We start from the raw sequence: 25,017 nt of genomic DNA, 5'->3' as shown, positions 1-25,017 counted from the left end.
GATTCACCATCTCCTTGTTTGAAGCCTTGGATGTCCAGCCTCAGCTGGATCATCTTCCTTGGAGGAAAGTATTGATTTAAAAACTTGTCTACTAACTGTTTCCAAGTTTTCAAGCTAGCTTTAGGCTGGTTATCCAACCACCTCTTTGCTTGATCCTTTACAGCAAAAGGAAAGAGCAACAGTCTGTAGACATCTTGGTCTACTCCCTCACTATGTACTGTGTCAGCAATCTTTAAAAAATCTGCCAGAAATTCTGTAGGTTCTTTGTGAGGAAGCCCAGAATACTGGCAGTTTTGCTGCACTAGAGTAATGAGTTGAGGGCTTAGTTCAAAGCTACTTGCTCTAATGTGAGGTATGCTAATACTTCTTCCATAGAAGTCAACATGGGAATTTGTATAAGATCCCAGAGTTCTTCTGAACTCTTCATTCCCATTTGGGTTTATGATGGAGAAAGGTAGAAGAAGAAAAAGGAGAATGGAGATATAAGTAGAAGAAGTAGAAAAAGATAAACAATAATTAAAATATTTTTTGATTTTTTATTTCTTTATTAAATTTGAAAATTAAGGTTAATTAATTAAAAAGAATTGAAAATTTAATTATGAATTTTGAAAAAGAGGGAAGAGAAATAGAAGAAGTAATTTTCAAAAATTAGGAGAGAGAAGAATTAGTTAGGAAGTTTTGAAAAAGAAGGGAGAGAAGATAAATAACTAATTAAGAAAAGATTTGAAAACAAGATAAGATAGAAGAAGATTAGAAAAGATTTGATTTTAAAAATATTTGAAAAAGTCAACAAGATAAGATAAGAATTAAAAAGATTTGAAAAAGATTTAATTTTAAAATTTAAAAGAAGATGAGATAGAAAAGATAAGACAAGTTATGTAAGAAAGATAAGATAAGGAAGTTAAGAAAAGATAAGTTTTAAATTTAAAAAGATTAGAATTTTGAATTTTAAATTTGAAAATTAAATTTTGAATTTTAAATTTTGAATTTTGAATTTTTGAAATTGAAACAAGATAAGATAAAGATTTGAAAAAGAATTGAATTTGAAAAAGGTTTGATTTTTAAAATTTGAAATAAGATAAGATAAGATTTTTTAATTTTAAAGAAAGATAAAAAGATAAGATAAGATTTTGAAAAAGATATGATTTTTGAAAAGATTTCATTTTGAAATTTGAAAACTAAGATAAGATAAGATAAAAATTTAAAATTAAAATCTGAATTTTTATTTTAAAATTTTCGAAAATTAATAATAATAAAAATAGAAAAGATATTTTTTATTTTTGAATTTAATGATGAGAGAGAAAAACAAGTAAAAGATACCAAAATTAAAATTTTTAGATCTAAAACACCTTATTAAGCGAAAATTCAAAGAAAAACACCAATGGACACCAAACTTAAAAATTTTAAGATCAAAACACAAGGAAAAAATCAGAACACTTTGAAGATTGATAAGAACACTAAGAACAAGACTTAACAAAAATTTAAAGAACACAAGAACACATAAAGAACACCAAACTTAAAACTTTTGAACATCAAACATCAAATTTTCGGAAAATTTAAAAAAAAACACAAGAAAACACCAAACTTGAAAATTTGACACAAGATTTAAATAAAGAAATTATTTTTCAAAATTTTTAGAAAGAAGGACTTAAAGAAAACGAAAATCACCAAGAACAAGAACAAAAAGACTCTAACCAAGAACAAAGATTAAACAAAGAAAATAAAAAAATTTTTGAAAAAGGTTTTAATTTTTTTTCGAAAATAAAGAGGAGAAAAATAAAAATAAAAGACTCAACTAAAAAAAAGACTCAATTAAAAATGATCATGAAATAATTACCTGATCTAGGGAGCAAGACAATCCGTCACTTTATCCAAACTCAAACAATCCCCGGCAATGGCGCTAAAAACATGGTGCACGAATCCCCACACATAATAATACCTGAGCAAGTGCACTGGGTCGTACAAATAATACCTGGAGTCAGGGTCGATCCCACGAGGATTGTAGTTTGAAGCAAGCTATGGTTATCCTGCAGGTCTTAGTCAGGAAGATGAAAGAGTAGGAGATGTTGGTATGTTATTTTTAATTGCATAAAAAGGAATAAAGAAAAAGGGTAATTAGAACTCAGAAGTCGTGTAAACTATGAAAAGAGAATGGTTAAGGCTTGGAGTTGCTTTGTCTTTCTGAATTAACTCTGGTATTACTGTCTTCTTTGCTTGTGAATGATCTCTTCCATGGCAGGCTGTATGTGATCAACGCCTTTATTGAGAGGTCGTCAATCCTCCTCTGGATTTGAACCAACCCCAGGGTTAGTGTGGATCATTCTGCTTGAGTGTGAAGCTCGTACAGTCCATTCTCCTTAATGATCCTACTCAAAGTGCCACAGACAAGGTCGGATCTTCCGGATCAGAGAATGCTATATCTTTGGGTTCTAGCCTCTACCACAGAGCCCCTAATCTCCTAAAAAATCAGCTGAACTGGTGTCTCGAGAAGTCTCCAATGAAGTTGTGGATTAGCCATCTGAGAGATGTATAATCAAGCTGGTGGTTTGTGCTTTCCACTGAAGTACTCACACGAACCCAAGTAGACGCGGGTGTTTGTCAGGCACATTCGTCTTTGTATGATGAACAGAGCTGATTGTCACTGATAATCCTATTTACCATGTTGAAGAACGAGTATACATCTTAGAATTAATCAGATACGGATCAAAGAAAAACAGTAATACTTTTATTGATTCATAGGACTCAGCAGGGCTCCTCCCCTCAACCTAGGAGGTTTATAAACTCATACTGAAAGGAAAATACAATGTGGTAAACGAAAATATGATGTAAAGTGGCTGAATATAATGTATGCATAAATCTAATCCCTTAAATACTAAACTAATGACTAGTAAGGGTAAATCAATCTTTTTAGTGCTAAAATCCACTTCTGGGGCCCAATTGGTGAGTGTTTGAGCTGAGCTCTGATGAGATCCACATGCTAGGAGGCCTCTAGGGTGTTGAACACTGGCTAAGGAGTCCTCTCTGGGCGTTTGGATGTTGGTCTCTGCTCCTTGGGCGTTGGACACTTGGAAAGGGGTAGGAGGCTGGCGTTGGACGCCAGTTTTGGGCCTTTGAATCTGAAGTAAAGTATAAACTATTCTATATTTCTGGAAAGCTCTGGAAGTCATATTTTCATAGCCATTGAGAATGCTCCATTTGGATTTTTGTAGCTCCAGAAAAGCGCTTCCGAGTGCAAGTAGATCAGATCCGAACAACATCTGCAGTGCTTTCTCTGTCTCTGAATCAGACTTTTGCTCCAATTCCTCAATTTCAGCCAGAAATTATCTGAAATTGCATAAAAACACAAAATCTCATAGTATAATCCAAAAATGTGAATTTAACACTAAAACCTATGAAAATTCAATAAAAACTAAACAAAACAATCTAAAAACTATATGAAAATGATGCCAAAAAGTGTATAAAATATCCACTTATCAGTCACGTACCTGTCGTACCCCAAGGCACCTAGTCGATCTTTATCAAGCATCTTTGAAAAAAGAAGACAAAGGAATGGAGTCAAATTTTGTTTCAAATGATGCTAAAAATCCCACCACTCATTATGATGTATCTGATTTCTTTGAGGATCCTGAAGGAAATATTGGTCATTTGATCAATGATGAAATAGTTTGATATGTGAGATTGTTATGTATTCATGTAAATAAATAATGTAAGAAACTTATTGTTAAGTTTTACTTTCTATGTATTTAAGTTTCAAATATGATGTATATAAATAATGAAATATTTATGTTTATGTCTAAGAATTTTGAAATCATTAAATGTGTCAAGTTTTAATAATAATAATAATAATAATAATAATAATAATAATAATAATAATAATAATAATAATAATAATAATAATAATAATAATAATAGTGATAAAATTTTAGTATATGACATTATTTTTATGTACAATATTTCTTAGAAAAATAATTCCAATCAAGAATTCAATTTAACTGTGCATGTACTACTACTCATTTTATTATTATTATTTGTCTTTGAAGAAAATGGCAATGATATATAATGAAGATGTATGCCTTGCGGATAGTGAAAGTTCGCACACCATTTTCAAAAGTAATATATACTTTACCATCTTGTGCCAAAAGAAGAATATGTTAATACTATTATTGGCTTAGGCAATGTGATAGAAGGATCCGGAAGAGCTATAATTTTGTTTCCTAGAGGAACAAAATTCATAATAAATAATGCACTATTGTCTACTAAGTCTCTAAGGAACTTATTGAGTTTCAAAGATATTCGCCGAAATGGATATCATATTGAGACAATGAATGAGGAAAATCATGAGTACTTATGTATCACGACTCATAATTTGAATAAAAAGGTTATATTAGAAAATTTATCCTCACTCTCATCTGGGTTATATTATACTAAGATTAGTGCAATTGAATCACATGCCATTGTAAACCAGAAGTTTAATAGCCCGAATGAATTCATAACTTGGCATGATCGATTGGGTCATCCGGGAACAACCATGATGCGGAGAATTATTGAAAACTCCCATGGACATTCACTAAAGAACCAAAAGATTCTTAAATCTAGTGAATTTTGTTGTGTTGTATGTTCTCAGGGAAAGTTAATTTTAAGGCCATCACCAGTAAAGATTGGATTTGAGTCCCCTGAATTCCTAGAAAGGATTCAAGGCAATATATGTGGACCTATTCATCCACCATGTGGATCTTTTAGATATTTTATGGTCCTAATAGACGCATCTTCGAGATGGTCACATGTGTGCTTATTGTCTTCTTGCAACCTAGTGTTTGCGAGATTACTTGCCTAAATTATTCTATTAAAAGTACAGTTTCCAGAAAATTCAATCAAAGTAATTTGTCTTGATAATGCTGGTGAATTTACTTCCCAAGGCTTTGATGCTTATTGTATGTGTTGAACATCCAGTATCTCATGTTCACACACAAAATGGGTTAGCAGAATCACTTATTAAATGCCTCCAATTAATTGCTAGACCCTTACTTATGAGAACAAATCTCCCAACCTCGGTTTGGGGGCATGCTATTTTACATGCCGCAGCACTTATTCGTTTGAGGCCAACGAGTTACCATTAGTTCTCTCCTATGCAATTAGCTTTTGGCCAGCAGCCAAATGTTTCCCATTTAAGAATATTAGGGTGTGCGATATATGTTCCCATTGCACCACCTTCTCGTACCAAAATGGGACCCCAAAGAAAATTGGGGATATATGTTGGATATGATTCTCCCTCTATAGTGAGGTATATTGAAATACAAACTGGATATGTATTTAAAGTCAGATTTGTAGATTGTCATTTTGATGAATCAAAATTTCCAACATTAGGGGGAGATAATAAGCTTCCTAAAAAGGAACTTAATTGGAATGCATCATCCTTGATGCATTTAGATCCTCGATCAGGGCAATGTGAACTAGAAGTTCAAAAGATTATACATTTGCAAAGAATAGCAAATGAATTGCCTGGTGCATTTTTCGATAAAAAAAGGATAACCAAATATTATATACCAGCAAAAAATAGCCCAATTCGAATTGATGTCCCAGTTGGACAAGTGGCCACTTAAACAAATTCACACCAGAAGCGTGGTAGACCTATTGGTTCTAAAGACAAAAACCCTCAGAAAAGAAAAGAGGTAAACATTATTCCTGTTGAAAAAGACATAGTAAAGACACCTGTAGTTGTCCAAAACTCTGATATAGTTTTGATGCCAGAGGACATTCAAGTACCTGAAAATTTTAAAAATGATGAGATCTCAATAAGTTATGTCTTTATAGGAGAAAAGTGGGACAGAAATAAGACAATTGTCAATGAAATATTTGCATATAATGTGGCATTAAATATCATGCATGAAAGTAAGGATCTTGAGCCAAGATTAGTTAAGGAATGTTGACAAAGAAATGATTGGCCAAAATGGGAAGAAGCTATGAAGGCTGAGTTAGATTCACTTGCAAAACGTGAAGTCTTTGGAACTGTAGTCCGTACACCAGAAGATGTAAAACCTGTTGGATATAGATGGGTATTTGTGAGAAAACGAAATGAGAAAAATGAAGTTGTACGCTACAAAGCATAACTTGTGGCACAAGGTTTTTCACAAAGGCCCGATATAGATTATGAAGAAACAGATTCCCCTGTAGTGGATGCAATAACATTGCATTACTTGGTCAGTTTATCCGCATACCATAAACTACATATGCATTTAATGGATGTGATAACAGCCTACTTATACGGATCATTAGATCGTGATATTTATGTGAAAATCCCTGAAGAATTAAAGATATCTAAACCATCCAATAAATATTCGTAGGGGTTATACTCAGTCAAATTGCAAAGATTTTTATATGGTCTAAAGCAATCTGGACAAATGTGGTATAATCGTCTTACTGAGTATTTGGCAAAAAACGGATTCAACAATGATAATATCTGTCCATGTATTTTCATAAAGAAATCTGTATCTGAATTCCTTATAATTGCTATGTACATTGATGATTTAAATATTATTGGAAATTGTGAAGAGATTCCAACAATTATAAAAACTCTAAAAGAAGAGTTTGAGATGAAAGATCTTGGAAAGACTAAATTTTGTCTCGGCCTGCAGATCGATCATACAAAAAATGGGATCTTTATTCATCAAATGACATATACAGAAAAGATCTTGAAGAGATTTTGGATAAGTCACATCCATTAAGTACCCCAATGATCATAAGATCTTTGGATGTGTAAAAGGATCAATTCTGTCCTAAAGAACAAAATGAAGATATCCTTGGTCCTGAAGTACCATATCTTGTGCCATTCGAGCGCTAATATATCTTGCTAATAATACACGACCTGATATATCATTTGCTGTGAATTTATTAGCAAGGTATAGTTCCTCTCCAACCAAAAGACATTGGAATAGAATCAAACAAATCTTTTGATATCTTCATGGAACGGTTGATATGTGATTGTTTAATCCATATGAATTCAAGTCATAATTAGTTGGCTATGCAGATGCAGGATACTTGTCTGATCCATATAGAGGAAGATCTCAAATAGGATACCTGTTCACATATGGTGGTACAACTATATCATGGAGGTCCATAAAACAAACGATAGCGGCAACATCCTCTAATCATGCTGAAAGACTAGCGATACATGAAGTAAGTCGCGAGTGTTTTTAGCTCAGGAGTTTGATTCAATATATTCTGTCATCATGTAGACTGGTTAACCATAAGATAGCCCCAACTGTCCTGTTTAAAGATAATACAACATGCATTGCTCAACTTAAGGGTGGATACATCAAAGGTGATAGAATAAAGTATATTTCACGCAAATTCTTTTTCACTCATGATCTTCAAAATCAAGGGACAATTGATATCCAACAAATCCGCTCAAGTGATAATCTGCCAGATTTATTTACAAAGTCACTTCCAAAATCCTCCTTTGAAAAATTGGTACATCGGATTGGAATGCATCAATTTCGAGATATTAAATGATGTCGACAAGAGAGGGAGACTATACTCTTTTTTCCTTGGTCAGGTTTTTTCCTATTGGGTTTTTCTTGACAAGGTTTTTAATGAGGCAGTCCCCATCACAAAGGATTTTGTACTCTTTTTCCTTCACTAAAGTTTTTTTATTCAATTGAATTTTTCTTTAATAAAGTTTTAGCGAGGCATAATCCTAAATGGTCATCTAAGGGAGAGTGTTGTGATAAGGATTATGATGTGGATGCCCATTCATTATGGACGGCTCACACATTCTCAAAACTGAATTACATTAAAGAGGTTTAAAAATGTAAACATTTCACCTCTATAAATAGTAAAGCATAATTATACATACGTACACTACAATAACAAATAAAAATTCCTTCTCTTTCTATATCTCTCTGAGTCTTAAGTTAATATATATATAAAATACTAGTAAATATATTAATTATTTCTATTATTATATTGAGATAATTATATTAATAAATATTAATATTAGAGTCTTTTGTTTATACTTTTTATTTCATATTTAATATATCTTCATAATTTTTTATTTATTTATTTTACAACAATTGTAACTTGTAACTAACGTTTTTTAAATGATAATAAGATATAGTATTTTTTTATATAAACAGAAAAATGATGATATAATTTTATAGCACATTGACTAACTAACTAAATACAATATATATTATCATTAATTATGTTGTATTTTATTGTTAAAAAAGTAGCTTTTTTTTGTGTCGATTTTATTTCTTTTTATTTTACATACATGAAGGATCAAAATTTGTTTTAGTATTTGTAATTTAATATAAACCATACGTTTTAATTGATAAATCCTAAAATTTATATGATTAAGCTAAGCATCGTAAATGCTAACGACATGGCAACTCTTTTATTTTATTTTATTTTTTTACGATTCATCACCTATATTTCATATATCCTATGAGAATTGGTGAACTCAAAAATTTATATGATTGAACTAAATAGCGTAAATGCTAACCACAAAATATCATTCCTTTATTTCGTTATATATCTAAAATTCATTGCCTAGATTACATTTGTAACTCTTTTACTATCAAAATGTCACGCTTTTGATTGCGTCAATTTGATAGTGTAAAAATCACAATTTATTAACTGTTTAATTAAATAATTAAAATTGTCCAAAATAGGATTAAAAAATTTATAATGTTAATTAAGAAATTTAAATATGATATTTGGACTCAGTAGATTTTTCTGAATTGAAAAAAGTAATTTTTGCGAAAAATCGCGATAAACCGCGAACCGGCTGAACCGATTTATGTCTGTCTGGTACTGAGCGAGAATAATTAGAAACAGTAGAAAACCTTAGGAAAACATTTAGAATTACAGACTGGGTACCAATTTTAAAGGTTTAGCCCAAAATTGTGCCAAACGGACCAAAAACACTAACGGGTTGCAGCTGCAAATGAGAAGAGAGTGAGGGTTCCATTGTCACTATTCACATACAACTTTCCAAGCTCATAACTTGAGCTACGGGGCTCCAATCGCCACACCGTTTCAAGCTACGCAATCCCCACGAAGAGCTATATAAAATCACCCAAGAAATTGGTAAAAAAATCACAAAATCCCTCTTAGACTTTCCTTTCATAAATTTTGGATTTTGTATTGAGTAGAATTTTGTGATTTTGGGTGTTTAGAAACACTCTAGCACTTGATTATTATTGAGTTTTGTCCTAATCAAATGTGGGTAAGGTAAGCTCACTCTTAACCCTTGTGAAATTGTGATTATGATGAACCCTAGGTTGATTAGTTATGAATTATGTGTATATAGGTTGAATTGGTGTTGTATGGAGAATGTTGGTAACTTGAATTGCTTGGAAGTGGACTTGGTGGCTTGAGAACTTGTGAAAATTTGGTTGAGGTCAATTTGGTGATTTAGTGCATATTGAAAATCGGCTAAGGTATGGTTTCGGTTTCCTCTATGCAATTTATAATATTTCTGGACACTTAGACTAGTGACACGTAGGATAGGTTTGGATTGAATTGGTTGTTGCAATTATTGTATGATGATGTATGATGATTTGATGATTTTGGTTAAATTGATGAATTGTGGTATTGATGTTGACAAATGATGTTGGAGATTGAAGTTGAGCCTGATTTTTATGATTGGTAGTGATAAAATGATGATTGATGAGTTTGTTAAAATGAGAGATGGTTTTTAGTGTGATGATTTGATCTTGATGTTAAGGATTATAAAATATGAGTGAAAATTTGGTAAGTATGGTGAATTGAGATACCAAAAAGGGTAAGTTCTTGTATGAATAAAGGTTTATGTGGTTTTAATTTGGTTTGGTTGTGAAATTTGGAAATTTAGAACCTTGTGAATTTTGGTGAAAATTAGTTTTTAGTGAATTTTGGCAAATCATAACTTGAGCCTCAATTTTAAAAATGTGTTGAAGTTTATTTTAAATTAAAGTTCATTGAAATATCTTTAAATAGATATAAAGTTTGTAAAAATTGGATTTTTGTAGAGGAAGTTATGAACGTTTAAAGTTTGGGATTTAAAATTGATTTCTACAACTTTGCAAAATTTTCTAAGTCTGGGAGTACATGCGAATGTGTACCCCCTCCCCCCATACGCATACATGTCATTCTGTTTGGCACCCATGCGTACGCATACATGTGTATACGTACGCGAGATGGGCAAAATCTGGAGGTATATGCGTACGCGAATGCTTGTATGCGTACGTGAAATGGGAAAAAATTGCATGTATGCGTACGCATATATAATACATGCGTACACATAGACCCTGTTTTTCTGAAAAATGATTTTTCTTCGTTCCCAAGGGTTCTCTAACTTTCTAAACTTCTTTCCAGGCTGTTTTAAGAGTACGATCTAATCATTAGGATCTAATAATGCTAAGGATAACTTAGTGAATTACTTTAGAGAATTTCTATAAATATTTAGAAAACGGAGACTTAGGTTTCTGGAGTACTGAGGATGGATTTGGTTGAGTAAGATGTGCATCTTTTATCTATTTTCTTGCTTTGCTGACTTGAATTGCTTGCCAAATTGTATAACATGCCTAATTGCCTATTTGAATTACTTGATATACATGCTTATACTTGTGCCTTACTTGCATTGTATTATTTGTGTTTTCCACTGGGATTGAAGAGGTTCGGTAGGCGGTGGTGATGGGATCGCATGGAGGTTAGGCTGGCGAAGGCTATGGGACAGCGGAGAATTGTTAGTTTAGAAATTCACTAAGTTAGATTACCCTTTTTCATTGTGGTTTTAAAATTAATATTTTAAAGTTTTAGTTATGCCTTAAGTTGAATCTTGTGATAGATATGAAGTTCTAGGGATTGCCTCTGGCGTCCCGGAGTCTTATATCTTACATCACTAGGCACTGTTACCATACTGAGAACCTCCGGTTCTCATACCTTATCATGTTATTTTTTTTAGATGCAGGTCGCAACCCACCTCGGTGAGTTACTTGACGGTGATAGAGCGGAGGATCTTATCTATGTTTTGAAGTCTTTTTGATTATTTTGTTTAGCTTCTCTCACTTTTGTATTTATTTTGTCTAGAGGCTTACTTTGAGAGGAAGTTTGTATAAGCTATTTTACTTTCTAAACTCTGTATGTCTGTATATAAATAGCCGGCTTAAACTCCACGGGCGGCGGCTAGATCTTTATAGCTATTATATTTTGATATGTGTGTGTGTGTGTGTGTGTGTGTGTGTGTGTGTGTTGATATCTGTTTGTATATCTTGTGCTTTAAGTTTATAGCTTCGTGTGAACGCTTAGCACTTTTTGAATTTTGTTTTTTAGCTTAATTATTCATCAGGCTTTTAGAATATATTATTTTTTTCTATATAATATGTATAAGCTTTAGAATTGTCGTAACCTTTGCTTTACAACGCGAGGTGAGGCTTAGGGTAATTAGGGTGGTACATTTAGTGGTATCAGGGCGGTTTGTCTTCGTGAGCCCGAGGAATGGACCGATTATGCTTCATTGCATACTCTGTGTCTTTTCTTTTATGCTATTTAGGTTATCTACTTGATATATGTATAGCATGCTTGTTTGTGAGTGTCTTTTTGGGATAATTGAAGCACTAGACTTTTGATATTGAGACTGATCACCTTGATAACAACTATTTGGTGTAGACAGGAACCCTAATGGCTACTCACGGACGAGGTCGTCCTCGTACATGGCAAGAAACTGGAAATGAACAACTAGTTGATACTCATGCCGAGTTTCTGGCGGTAATGGCTAATCTTGCGAACACCATAGAGGCGAATGCTGCTGCGACTCTACAAGCTGTGCAGAGGTTAGGTCAACCAGGTGGAAATGGATACGGTGATGGAAACGGGAATAATGTGGAAGGAAATAGTAATGATTTGGGAGGTGCTCCGATGACCATGGCTACATTTCTCAAGGTTCATCCACTGAGTTTTAGAGGTTCGACCAATCCTAAGGAAGCGGATAATTGGTTTCATGCCATGGACCGTGCGTTACAAGCTTAGCATGTTCCGAACAACCATTTTGTGGAGTTTGCTGTGTATCAGCTTTTAAGAGAGGCTCAACATTGGTGGCAAGGAGAATGCCGCTTACTACAGCTTCAGAATGCCGATATTCCTTGGGATATATTCCAGACGGCTTTTTATAAGAAGTACTTTCATGAATCTGTAAGGGAAGCGAAGAAGTTGGAGCTTATGCAGCTGAAGTAGGGCTCATTGTCTGTGGTAGATTATACTAGCCAGTTCGAGGAGCTCTATAGGTTCTTTAGGGTATGTCAAGGTGCCCTGGAGTCCTATAAGAGATGAAAATATATTAAGTACCAGGGAGGCTTGAAGGATAACATTATAACTGCTGTGGCTCCTCTTGATATCTGAATCTTTCAGAACTGGTGAACAAGGCGAGGGTGATTGAGGAGTATGCAAAGAAGGTAGCTTCATCAAGGGACACTCGTGGAGGAAACAATAACCGTGGCCGAGGAAAATATTTTTAACCAAGGGCTCAAAACTTCAAGAGAGGAGGATATGCACCTCAAGGCCAATGAGGCTTCAGGAGGAACACTTATGATCAATACCATCTGGCTAGAGGGAGAGGTAATCATAGTAAGGCTTCTCTATATTCAATTTGTAATCGTTGCGGGCTTTTCCATCTGAGTGACTCGTGCAAGTTGGGTGTAGGTGATTGACGATTGGATTTTTGATGGTATAGAATTTCACAAATAAAATCTCGTTGAAGTATAGTCTCTAAACCAACAATAATCCTTTCATACAAAAGATCGTTTGTCACAAGCAACAAACCCCTAAAATTTATAAACCGAAGTATTCAAACCTCGGGTCGTTCTCCCTAGGATTTACAATAAAGTGTCTTGTTATTGGTTGTGAATCATATTTGGGGTTTTTAAGATTTTGGACAAGAAATATAAATGGCAAAGGAAATAAACTAACAACTAACAAAGCTCTTGGCAAGATATGAGAACTAGAAGTCCTATCCTAGTTATCCTTCTCAATTGTGATGAGAATTGTTCATTGCTACCACTTAGTTAACCCTTACTAAAGAAAGGAAAGTCAAGTGGATGAATTGACTTGAGCCACAAGTCCTAGCCAACTCCCAAGGAAAGACTAGCTTTAGTGCACTCCAAACCAATTAGCAATCTCTCCAATTATCAATCAACAAAGGAATTAGATAACTCAAGTGTCACTAATTACTCTACCTAGGCCAAGAGGAACAAAACCTACACTAAAATCCAACCAAGCATTTCATCAAACACTTGGAAGGTACAAAAAAAAGCATAGTAAATTGATAACAAGAATAGAATATAACTACAATTATTGCAAGGAATTAACAACAACAAGCAAGGAAATCACAACTATCATGAATTACCTCAAATTGCATTATTGGAGGAAAACTAAGGAACAACAATCTATCCAAAACAAAATGAAGAATTACAATTATGAAAGCACATAACTAGAAAGAGAGAGATGAGAAGATTAAGAATTGATAAAGGAAAATTGAATCAAAGCATGAATTAAATCTAGATCTAAGAAAAGAGATTAACCTAAACCTAATCCTAATTCTAGAGAGAAGTGAGAGCTTCTCTCTCTAGAAACTACTTCTAAAACTAATTATCTATCTAATCTCCCCTAATTAGTCTATGGATGTGAATGTGTATCAATCCCCTTCAATCCTTGGCTCTTATATGCATTTTGGCGCCAAAGTTGGTTGCTGAAAACCTTCCAAAATCGCCAGGCACGTGTTACATTAATGAGGTCATGTGCCACCATCGGCGCGTGAGCGCACGGTACGCGTGCGCGTCCTTGGCCTGTTTCGCAATGTGCGCGCGAGCGCCTTGTGCGCGTGCGCGTGCATGGCCTGGATCAATTCTTTGGCTTTTTGTGCTTCCCTCCACTTGTATGCTTCCTTCCTTGCTTCCTTTGATCCATGCCTAGCCTATTTCAACCTTAGATTACTAGCAAACACATCAAGGCATCTTATGGAATCAAAGAGAAACTAGAATTCATCAAAATAAGGCTCAAAAAGCATGTTTTTACACTTAAGCACGAATATGGGAGAGATAACAAAACCATGCTAATTCATAGGCTAAATGTGACAAAAGGTTATCAAGACACTCTAAATTTAATACAAAACAAACCGTCAAATTGGGGTTTGTCAGTGATTGCTTCAACTGTGGATTGCCTGGTCACATGGCGAAAGATTGTATTCGTGGGAGGAAGACTCCGAATGTGGGCCAGAACCAACAAGATCAGGTATTTGCTGTGAACGCCCAGGATGCTGCGAAGGCTGATCCTCTGATAAGAGGTAACTATTTAATTGGTGATAAAATACTGGTTGCATTGTATGATACTGGAGCTTCGCATTTGTTTATTTTGTTTTAAGGTTAAGGAACTAGGATTGAAAGTATCAGAGTTAGCATTTAATTTGCATGTGCATACTCCGTATCAGACAGTTGTGACAAAGTTAGGTTGTAGGTAAGTAGGTTTCAAGCTTGAGGATAGAGAATTTGTTCATGACTTAATCTGTTTGCTAATGGTTGGGTTAGAAATGATTTTGGAATTTGATTGGATGTCAAAGAATCAAGTTTTGTTGGATTGCTTTAAGCGATCGATTCGGTTTATGCCGGAAGGAGAAAGTGGAGCAGTGGTAGTTGAGAGTTATTAGTTGAACTCTGTAATGGTGAACTGTAGTGGGAAAGAGTATCAGGGTTATATACTGTTGGCTGCGAATGCGTTAGGTGATGATTAGAGGATATATCAAATTACAGTGGTCAGGGAGTTTCCAGAAGTATTCCCGGAAGATATTCCTGAATTCTCACCTTAAAGAAAAATTGAATTTGCGATTGACTTGGTGCTGGGAGCCAGACCAGTGTCAATTGCGCCGTATCGAATGGCTCCAATAGAGTTGGATGAACTTAAGACTCAGTTGGAAGGGCTTATGAACAAGAGGTTCATTTGACCGAGTGTATCTTTGTGGGGAGCGCCAATTTTATTGGTAAAGAAAAAGGATGGAGGAATGTGACTTTGTGTGGATTATCGACAGTTAAACAAAGTGATTGTGAAAAATAAGTACTCGTTGCCTAGGATCGACGACTTAATGTATCAACTGCAAGGAGCTGGGGTATTTTCGAAGATTGATTTGAGGTCTGGATACCATCAGATAAGGGTGAAAGAGGATGCATTCCAAAAATTGCGTTTAGGACGTGCTATGGATACTACGAGTTTGTGGTGATGTCCTTTGGGTTGACAAATGCACCTGCTATGTTCATGGATTACATGAATAGAGTATTCCGTCCCTTTTTGGACAAATTTGTGGTGGTATTCATAGACGACATTTTAATTTACTCAAAGACGAAAGAAGAACATGAAGAGCACTTGAGAACTGTGTTGCAAATCTTGAAGGAATGGAAATTGTATGCCAATTTGTTTAAATGTGAGTTCTGGAAGGAGGAAGTGAAGTTCTTAGGTCACGTGGTGAGTAAGGACGGAATTGTGGTGGATCCTTCAAAAGTGAAGGCGGTGATGGAATGGGAGAGACTGACTACGGTGACCAAGGTTAGGAGTTTCTTGGATTTGGCTGGATACTACCGAAGGTTCATCGAGGGATTTTCTCAAATTGCACTACCAATGACTAAGTTAACAAGGAAAGAGGTACCGTTTGTGTGGATGTTAGAGTGTGAAGAAAGTTTTCAGACTTTGAAAAAGAAATTAACGTCAGCACCTATTTTAATTCTACCTGAACTACACGAACCGTTTGAGGTGTACTGTGATGCTTCGTTGAAGGGTTTGGGTTACATGTTGTTGCAACACCGAAACGTAGTGGCTTACGCATCATGTTAGCTGAGACCACATGAGGTGAATTACCCAACTCATGACTTGGAATTGGCGGCGATTGTGTTTGCATTGAAGATTTGGAGGCACCACTTGTACAGAGTGAGTTTTAGAATCTTTTCTGATCACAAGAGTCTTAAGTATATCTTTGATCAGAAAGAGCCCAATATGCGTCAAAGGAGATGGATGGAGCTTTTGAAGGATTATGATTTTGAATTAAGTTATCACCCTAGAAAGGCAAACGTGGTGGCAGATGCATTGAATCGGAAGTCTTTAACAATTGCTTGGATGAGGATTAAAGAAGAAGAGTTAGTGGATAAGTTTGCAGATCTCAAATTGGATATTGGTGAAGTCGCCGGAAGAGCTTGTTTGAACCAGTTGCAAATTTCAAGTACCTTTAAGTCAAAGATTCAGAGGACTCAGCAAAATGAGCAAGAACTTCAGTGATTATTTCAACCGATTGGTAAGAAGAGGCATAAAGAGTTTACTAAGGATGATGAAGGGTTATGGACGTATAAAGGGAGAATTTGTGTTCCAAATGTTGGAAGCTTGAGACAAGAATTGTTGTTGGAAGCTCATAATAGTGGGTTTTATATTCATCCAGGAAGTACGAAGATGTACTATGAATTAAAGAAGATGTTCTGGTGGCCTGGGGTGAAAATGATGTAGCTACAGTTGTATCTAAGTGTTTGACGTGTCAGAAGGTGAAGATAGAGCACCAGAGACCGTTGGGAATATTACAGCCACTTGAGATTCCTCAGTGGAAGTGAAAAGGAATCGCGATGGATTTTGTGATCGGTTTACCAAGGACTAGGTTGGGATTTGATGCGGTTTGGGTGATTGTGGATCGCTTAACCAAGTCTGCTCATTTCCTTCCTGTCAGAGTGAACTATTCTATGGAGGAATTTGCGAGGTTGTACATCAAGGAGATCGTAAGATTGCACGGTGTGCCATCGAGCATAGTGTCAGACCGTGATCCCCAATTTACATCAAGATTTTGGGGAGCTTTCCAAAGAGCTTTCTGTATGAGACTATGTCTCAGCACGGTATATCATCCGCAAATGAATGGACAGTCAGAAAGGACTATTCAGACATTGGAAGATATGCTAAGGTTGTGTGTTTTGGATCAACCGGGAAGTTGGGACCAATACATGCCATTGGTGGAGTTTGCATACAACAATAGCTTTCATGTGAGCATTGGGATCGCTCTGTATGAGGCCTTTACGGAAGTGCCAATCTCCACTTTGTTGGTATCAGACCGTTGAAGCAAGTATTTTGGGTTTTGATTTGGTAGCAGAGACTACTGAGAAGATTAAGAAGATTCGTGCAAGGATTTTAACTGCATAGAGCCGACAGAAACGTTATGCAGATCAGAGGAGGAAACCATTGGAATTTGAAGTGGGTGAGCATGTATTTCTGAAGGTTACTCCGACAACTGGGATTGGAAGGGCGATTAAAATAAAGAAGTTGAATCCGAGGTATATAGGGCCGTTTGAGATATTAAGGCAATTCGGGGACAAAATTTCTTATTTGGTGGGGAGAATGTAAGAACCGCGATTTATTAACCGTTTAATTAAATAATTAAAATTATCCAAAATAGGATTAAAAAATTTAGAATGTTAATTAAGAAATTTAAATATGATATTTGGACTCAGTAAATTTTTCTGAGTTGAAAAATGTAATTTTTGCAAAAAACCGCGTTAAACTGCGAACCAGCAGATTAACCGGCCGAACCGGTTTAAGTCTGTCTAATACTGAGCAAGAATAATTAAAAATAGTAGAAAACTTTAGGAAAACATTTAGAATTAAAAACTGGGCACCAATTTTAAAGGTTTGGCCCGAAATTGGGCCAAACAAACCAAAAATGCTAACGAGTTAGACCGGGCCCAAGTTGGGCCCAAGCCCAACATATAAAACGCATTAATGAACCCCATTCAGCCACCATAACCCTTAGGTAGCATTTGTTTGCAGAGACTGGAACTGAGACTGAGAGATAGAGACTTAGTATTATATTTGTTGAGCTAGAGACCGGTACTTAAATTTCTGTCTCCGTCTTCAAAATTTCAGTATTTCAGTACCTCCAAAAAGTAGGGACACTGGAGACAAAAAAAATTTAAAGACGGGGACAGAAATTTTAACTACAATTTGTACCCAAATTACCTCCATTCTAATTTTATAATTCCAAAATTACCCTTAATGTAAATCAGGGCTTCTTGATCAACCCTCGTGGCTCCATCTTCTCATTCTTCTTTGGAATAGCCACTGCAGCCGCTCAAGCATTCTTCTTCAAGAATAGCCACCGCGTCGCCGTCGGTCTTACCACCGCTAGGTAAGTGATTTTTCGCTTGAAAGTCCATCTTCGTAGTCCCCATCTTCTCATCTCCTCTTTTTCTCCTTCACAGGAAAAACGAAGAACGAAGCTGCCGCCTCTCCCTGGTTGCTGTCGACCTCAACCATTAACTCCTCATCTGAACTGCTCTGACCCATGTTAGTTCTATACAAATGTTGTTTAATTTACTGATTCTTTTCATCTTTTTCGTCGTGCCCTAATCTTTGGATTTGTTTGTGACCTAGCATTGGGACTTTTCTCTTCTTCTGATAATCAATTTGATCTGTGGATTTAACCATTATTTATGTAATGCTTAAATCAAATTTATTTGTATTTGAAAGGTGTATTTGTACTCAGAACCTCTTTGCTTGGTTTGTCATTATTTTATTAATGGTGTGAAGTAGTAGCATTGAAGTTGAAGAAATTCTTTGCTTGGTGTGGATTTGTTCGTGACCTAACTAACCCATTTATCTCAGCTTTATAATTAATGAGTTTATGATTTTTACTTCCTTTTAAGTGCCACTAATTGGATCATTACTCAATTCATTAGCCTAATACATATATTTGTTGATTTCATTCTGGATTATACTTTTTTTTTCCAATTTTTCCATGTCTGCGACTACTATTGTTCCATGTCTACACAAAGCTCTCAGGACTATGTGTTCATTTTTAGGCCACGATTCATGTGTAGATGGCGTGTGCATCTTCAAATGCATTTTTTTCATTTTATTGGATATAATATTTCTTTATTTAATGCACCGTGCCTTTGATTAGAATGAAATCAATTAGCCAATTAGAACCCATTTTAATAAGTTTCCAGGTCTATGTTTGGTTTCTAATAATAGTTATGGATTAGCGCAGCTTCATACCTCAATAGGTGCAGTTTCTGTATAAAACCAAACTCAATTACCTAACCATTAGCATCTCTATTGCTGACTAGCACAAAAGTAGGAGTGATATCACCATTTTATTATGTTTCTATTATATTTCCTATTTAGATTTCCACTTGAAACTAAATTAAAATTGAGAAGTAAATAGATTTACATGTCTTTTGATTCTAGTTTCTTGTTCTTGTTTTTGGTTCTAAGAAGATATAGCAGATTTTGCATAAAGAAGTGACAGATTTATTTAAATGTTTATGCATTTTTTAATGTAATGACTTTGCTAGGAAGAAATGGAGCGGTTGAAAATTATTAAGCGCTACGTGTGTTTTTATGAAGAGATGAGATCCAAGCATGAAGATTTGATATTGTTCTTTGTGCTTACGTTATTTGTTTACTTTAGAGATAGAAGTAGTGGCCAACTGTCATTAGGCGGAAGAATGAATAGTAGAATTAGATGTGAAGCTTTAGAGCATATTGTTGGTGAGGGTGATAGGAATTGCATCTGGGAGTTGAGAATGAAGACAAATGCCTTTGCTAATTTTTGTGAGTTGCTTGAAGTTCAAGGAGAACTTAAAGAGGATGGTCATGTAAGCCTGCTGGAGCAGGTTGCAACTTTCTTAATTATCTTAGCACATCACAAAAAAAAACATAGTCTGCAGGTTAGATTTTGTAGGTCCGGAGAAACAGTTAGTAAGTATTTCAATAAAGTTTTAAAGGTCGTTATACGTATTCAAAGCATTTTGTTTGCCAAGGCTACACCAGTTGAAGAGGATTGTCTTGACCCCACATGGAGAAGGTTTAAGGTAGAGCTTATTCGATGTTGTGTATGATTTTTTTTCCTAAAGGATTCTATTTCTGAGTATCATAACTTTCTATGGATGATAGGGTTGCTTGGGAGCATTAGATGGCACTTATATAGAGGTGACAGTCCCCGAGTCTGAAAAGGCAAGATATCGAACAAGAAAGGGTAAAATCTGCACCAATGTCTTAGGAGTGTGTAACCAGGAGATGGGTTTTGTTTATGTACTCAGTGGATGGGAGGGATCGGCATTTGATTCACGGATACTTCGAGATGCAGTAACTCGTCGTAATAGTCTTAAGATACCCCACGGTAATTATGCCATCTTTGGATTTAAGCCTGTACATATAGCTGGAGTTCATGATAGTTAAGCTTACGTTGTTTGCATTACTTGTCTATAGGTAATTACTATTTAGTTGATGCTGGTTACACAAATGATCCGGGGTTTCTAGCACTGTATAGAGGCACTCGATATCATGTTAGAGAGTGGGCCCAAGGAACACGTGTACCTTGAAATTACTAAGAATATTTTAATAGGGTTCATTCTTCTGCCAGAAATATTATTGAACGATGCTTTGGTTTACTGAAGAAGAGGTGGTAAATCTTAAGAAGCCCTATCTTTTACCCTCTAAAGACACAAACTCAAATAATTATTGCTTGTTGTTTGCTATAAAGTTTTATTCGAAAGAGTACGGATATATATCCGGAGGAGCAAGGTAGCATATTGGATGAATTTATGACTGATGGAGATGAAGCACAGGATGGAATGATTGATGTGGTTGAAAACACGAACGAGTGGACACACTGGCGTGACAACATAGCAATTGAAATGTATGAAGAGTGGCGAACAAGTCGTATGGAGTAGAAATAGCTTAACTTGTGTTGGATTAGAGTAATGAACATTGTAATCGATTAAGTAGTGAACATTGTAATATCATCATTTTAATTAGTAAGACTTGTTGTGAAGGGAAACATTGTAATAGCAACCTTTTATTTATAATAGCAACTAGTTGTTTGTGATTTAGGGTGAAATATTTGAATTTGCCTATGGCGTGACTTGTGGGTTTCGGTTTATTTGTGGTTATTTGTGTTATTTTTTGCCTTTTTTTAATTTTGTTAATTTATGTTAATTTTGTTAATTTTTTTTAATTTTGTTAATTTGTGTTAATTTATTTTAATTTTGTTAATTTATGTTAATTTTTTTTAATTTTGCACAAGGTTAATTATCTTAATTGTGGTAGGTGAAAATGGACAACAAACGCATGTGGACTGATGAAGAGACTAATGCTTTTGTTGGCTTCATGGAGGAGTTTGTGGTAGATGGTCAGAGGGCTGACTGTGGTTAATTCAAACCTGGAACATTTGAGAAACTAGCTCTGAAGATGCTGGAGGCCTTCTCCGGGTGTACCCTAACTGCAAAACACTACAAGAATAAACATAAGTGGTTGAAGGAGAAGTATCAGTACGCCGCTAACATGCTCGGATGCAGTGGATTTGGCTGGAATCATGAAAAATAATGTGTTGAGGTTGACAGCAAAAACGTCCTTGATGCATGGTTGAAAGTGAGTGTGATTCATACTTTTTAGTTTTTATTAAAGCATATAAGCATTTGGTACCCTAGTAATTACACTGACAAGAAATGGTGATGTTTATAAGAATAGGATTAGGATAAAGAGCCAGTGAAAATTGAGTTGTTTGTTCATGTTAATTTTGAAAGTTCTTTTGTTCTGTTTAGTTTCCCTTTCATGCTGTTGTTGCTGTGTGGGAATGGTGAGAGACATTGATTAATGTAGTTGGACCTGTGTCATTATTAAATTATTAGGAACTTGATTAATGTAACTAATTTGTAACTGTAGCTATGTCAGTATTAAAAACAAGAAATAATTGGTGAAAGTATAAGTGGTTAGAAAATGAGATAGTTCAAATTTGTATGTGTGTTTGTTTTGGTAACATTGGAATATTTTGCTTAGATATGTTTGTTAAATTCGGTTTATATTTTCACAGGCACATCCAACCAAGTTCTATAGTCCTGGCAAGCCTTTTCCTCTGTTTCACCGGCTGGAGGGTATATTTGGTAGGGATAGAGCCACAGGAGCAGGTGCAGTTAGTGGCTTTGATGCGGAGGAATAGATTTGAAGACACTGTAATTGGATTTAATGACTCTGAGATGTCTCCACAACCAGACATCGACGAAAGGACAGCAGTGCAAGGACAAGCCTCACATTCTGAAGCAGGTGCGAGTGGAGGAAGCACAAGGCGATATAGGAGGAAGAGAAAGCACGCTGATGTTTTAGAGAGGATGGCTGACCATATCCAGCAATCTTCCGCTGACCAAAGGAAGAATGTCTAACTACTTGTTGATACCATTGTTGGTGTGAACGAGAAGTTTAAGGTCAGTGAGAAGCTTACACAGCTTGGGTTCGATGATGAAGAGGTGGTGAAGGCAATTTTGAAGTTTGCTGAAAGTCCGAATGTGTATTCACACTTCTGGGGCTTGTCAGATTCACAAAAGATTGTCCTTGTGCATTCCATTATCTGAAGTTGACTGTTGATCGACACTTGTTATATGGATTTGGCTTAGGGTATTAAGTTTTTCACTATAGGGATAGCTTATTTTGTGAGATGGTTATATTTTACATGGTTTAACATACAAACTTATATTTGGTTTACATTTGGCTGTATATTGGTATTGCCTTTATCTTGGTCTGTATTGAATAGGTTTTCTTAGCTTAGTACAATATTTTTGGCAGTGTGATATTGCCTTTATTTTGGTCTGTATTGACTAGGTTTTGTTGGTTTATTACAATATTTTTGGTATCCTAGCTCCCATTGTCTGTATTTTTGGTGTCATAACTCCCTAGGCCATCTAACTAACTTCTTAGAAATGATTTAACTAAACTAGATTAACTATTTCACCTATCACAACTAACTTCTCCAGAATCTTTAGCAACGGATCTTTGATTCATTCTAAGTTGAGGTCTCCCAATATGGAGAAAACACTTGTTCTTATTACGATCTATAACCCAATTAATTGGACATAGTGCTGAGTAAGAAAGGAAAGCAAAATAGTTGAATGTCAAAGCATGAATAGTAGATAAATTGAGAATACCTACAAATTTTGAAAGAATATATACTAAGTTACAAATTGAGAAGAATGGCACATACCCATTCCTTTCAAAACATGCTTAAATCTCTTTTGATCCCTGTTGAGTAAATTACTTAAATTAAATGACTTACATGTTGCAATATTATCACAACATAAAACAACTTTCTTCAATAATAAAATGCATCATACATGTGAATTTGACTAAAAATAAGTTTATACACACACTGAAACATGTACTCATTTTATATTTAAAAAAAAATTACACATTTTGTTACTTGCCTGTTTGAATTTAAAGGTCAAACTACAACTTAAATTGCTAAGTTATCACATCTTTACATTCGAACATCTTACAATTACAATAGTTGCACAGTAATTTACATGGAAAAACATTTGAACAGGGTGACTTGATCTAGTAACTCCATTCAATCTGATTTGATACAAAGGTGAAGCCATCAGTACCCTCCTCTTCAGCAACAGAGTATCAAACGTGGATGCCACCAATTTTTCCCTCTTCAAGGAACAATGTGAATGTTCCAAGATAATACACATTTATGAGATATGCAACTGTTTCAGCACAGTATTACTAACACTATAAAATGGATCAAAAACTAGGCTTCATATGAAGTGTCTTCAAGCAATGGCCTCCTTTGCTCTTTTCTTATTGAAGATTGATCATCAACAGGTTCGTTAAAAAGATCAACGCTTCTTAAAAGGATCCCTGTAGCATTAATTACCATTAACCATAGTCAAGCAAATATTTAGAACATTCTTCAAGCAATTAGTATTAGTATCCATGATGATGTCAATGGATATATTATTATTTGGTGGAATTAGGAGGGTGGTGTGATTAACAATAACCAAAACAACTTGCACCTTTGATCTCTATAGCGTTAACATGCATATTAAGTTTAGGAGAACAAATTTAACACGTCAGGTCAAGTAATAAAGAGTAATTGAAACTTGGTAACTTCTTTTTTTAATGATTTAAATTACCATTAACCATAGTCAAACAAATATTTAGAACATTCTTCAACCAATTAGTATTAGTATCCATGATGATGTCAATGGATATATTATTATTTGGTGGAATTAGGAGGGTGGTGTGGTTAACAATAACCAAAACAACTTGCACCTTTGATTTCTGTAGCGATAACATACACATCAAGTTTAGGAGAACAAATTTAACACCTCAGGGCAAGTAACAAAGAGTAACTGCAACTTGGTAACTTCTTTTTTTTAATGATGTATGATTAACCAAATGGAAATGAGGGATTCACAAATCAAAAATGAAAGATTTGCAAATAAAAAAATCAGGAATTCAAAAATACTATACGAAATCATCAATTTTGAACTTCACAAAATTAACAAGCAAATAAGGTAAATTGACAAAAGGTACCAGGTCCATTGAGAGAGAAAGAATAGAGACCAGAGAAACAGCTCCAAGACGGTGGCGACGGTGGCGACACAAACCGCAGGTGCGCAAATGGCAGCAAAGTTACAAATCTTGGGGAGCAACTAGCGCCACAAACTGGAACCGATGGAGAATTGGAGATGCGCCATCGTCGTTCGGAGCCTTGGAGGTGCTACTGGCAGTGGGTAAGACTGGAGGATTTCTTCACCGGAAATGAGAGGAGAAAGGGTAGAGGAGAGGATAAAAGGGGTTAGGGTTGCTTGCTGAGAAAAATGAAATTGGATTTGGGGGTTAGGGTTGTTAATTAAAATTAAGGCCATTTTGGTAATTTTAAATTTTAAGTCTCTACTTTTATTTCAAACCAAACAAGATACTGAGATATACATCAGTCTTGTACAATTCTACACCAAACACAATACTAATACTTATTTCTGTCTCTGTCTCTTGGTCTCTGTCTCTCTGTTTCTTGATCTTTGTCTCGCAAACAAATGCTACCTTAGAGAGTGAGAGTTGCAGCTGCAAATGAGAAGAGAGTGAAGGTTCCATTGTCACTATTCACATACAACTTTCCAAGCTCATAACTTGAGCTACGGGGCTCCGATCACCGCACCGTTTGTAGCCATGTGATCACCACGAAGAGCTATA

The 25,017-nt window shown here is 35.2% G+C and overlaps 1 protein-coding gene across 1 annotated transcript; it reads left to right on the top strand.

Annotated features, from left to right (window-relative positions):
* The first annotated feature begins 15,534 nt into the window (after nt 1-15,534).
* LOC140184872 (uncharacterized mitochondrial protein AtMg00860-like) lies at nt 15,535-15,852 on the top strand. Its single transcript, XM_072238066.1, has one exon. The coding sequence runs from the start codon at nt 15,535-15,537 to the stop codon at nt 15,850-15,852; it is 318 nt and encodes a 105-aa protein (XP_072094167.1).
* The last annotated feature ends 9,165 nt before the right edge of the window (nt 15,853-25,017 follow it).

Source organism: Arachis hypogaea, chromosome 5 (assembly GCF_003086295.3).
Source record: "Arachis hypogaea cultivar Tifrunner chromosome 5, arahy.Tifrunner.gnm2.J5K5, whole genome shotgun sequence".
Classification (NCBI taxonomy): Eukaryota; Viridiplantae; Streptophyta; class Magnoliopsida; order Fabales; family Fabaceae; genus Arachis; species Arachis hypogaea.
This window is presented reverse-complemented; position numbering and strand designations above follow the sequence as displayed.

Bases quoted from the DNA above. Each gene is read 5' to 3' on its own strand.
- LOC140184872 (XM_072238066.1), top strand. From the start codon at position 15,535: ATGGAATGGGAGAGACTGACTACGGTGACCAAGGTTAGGAGTTTCTTG.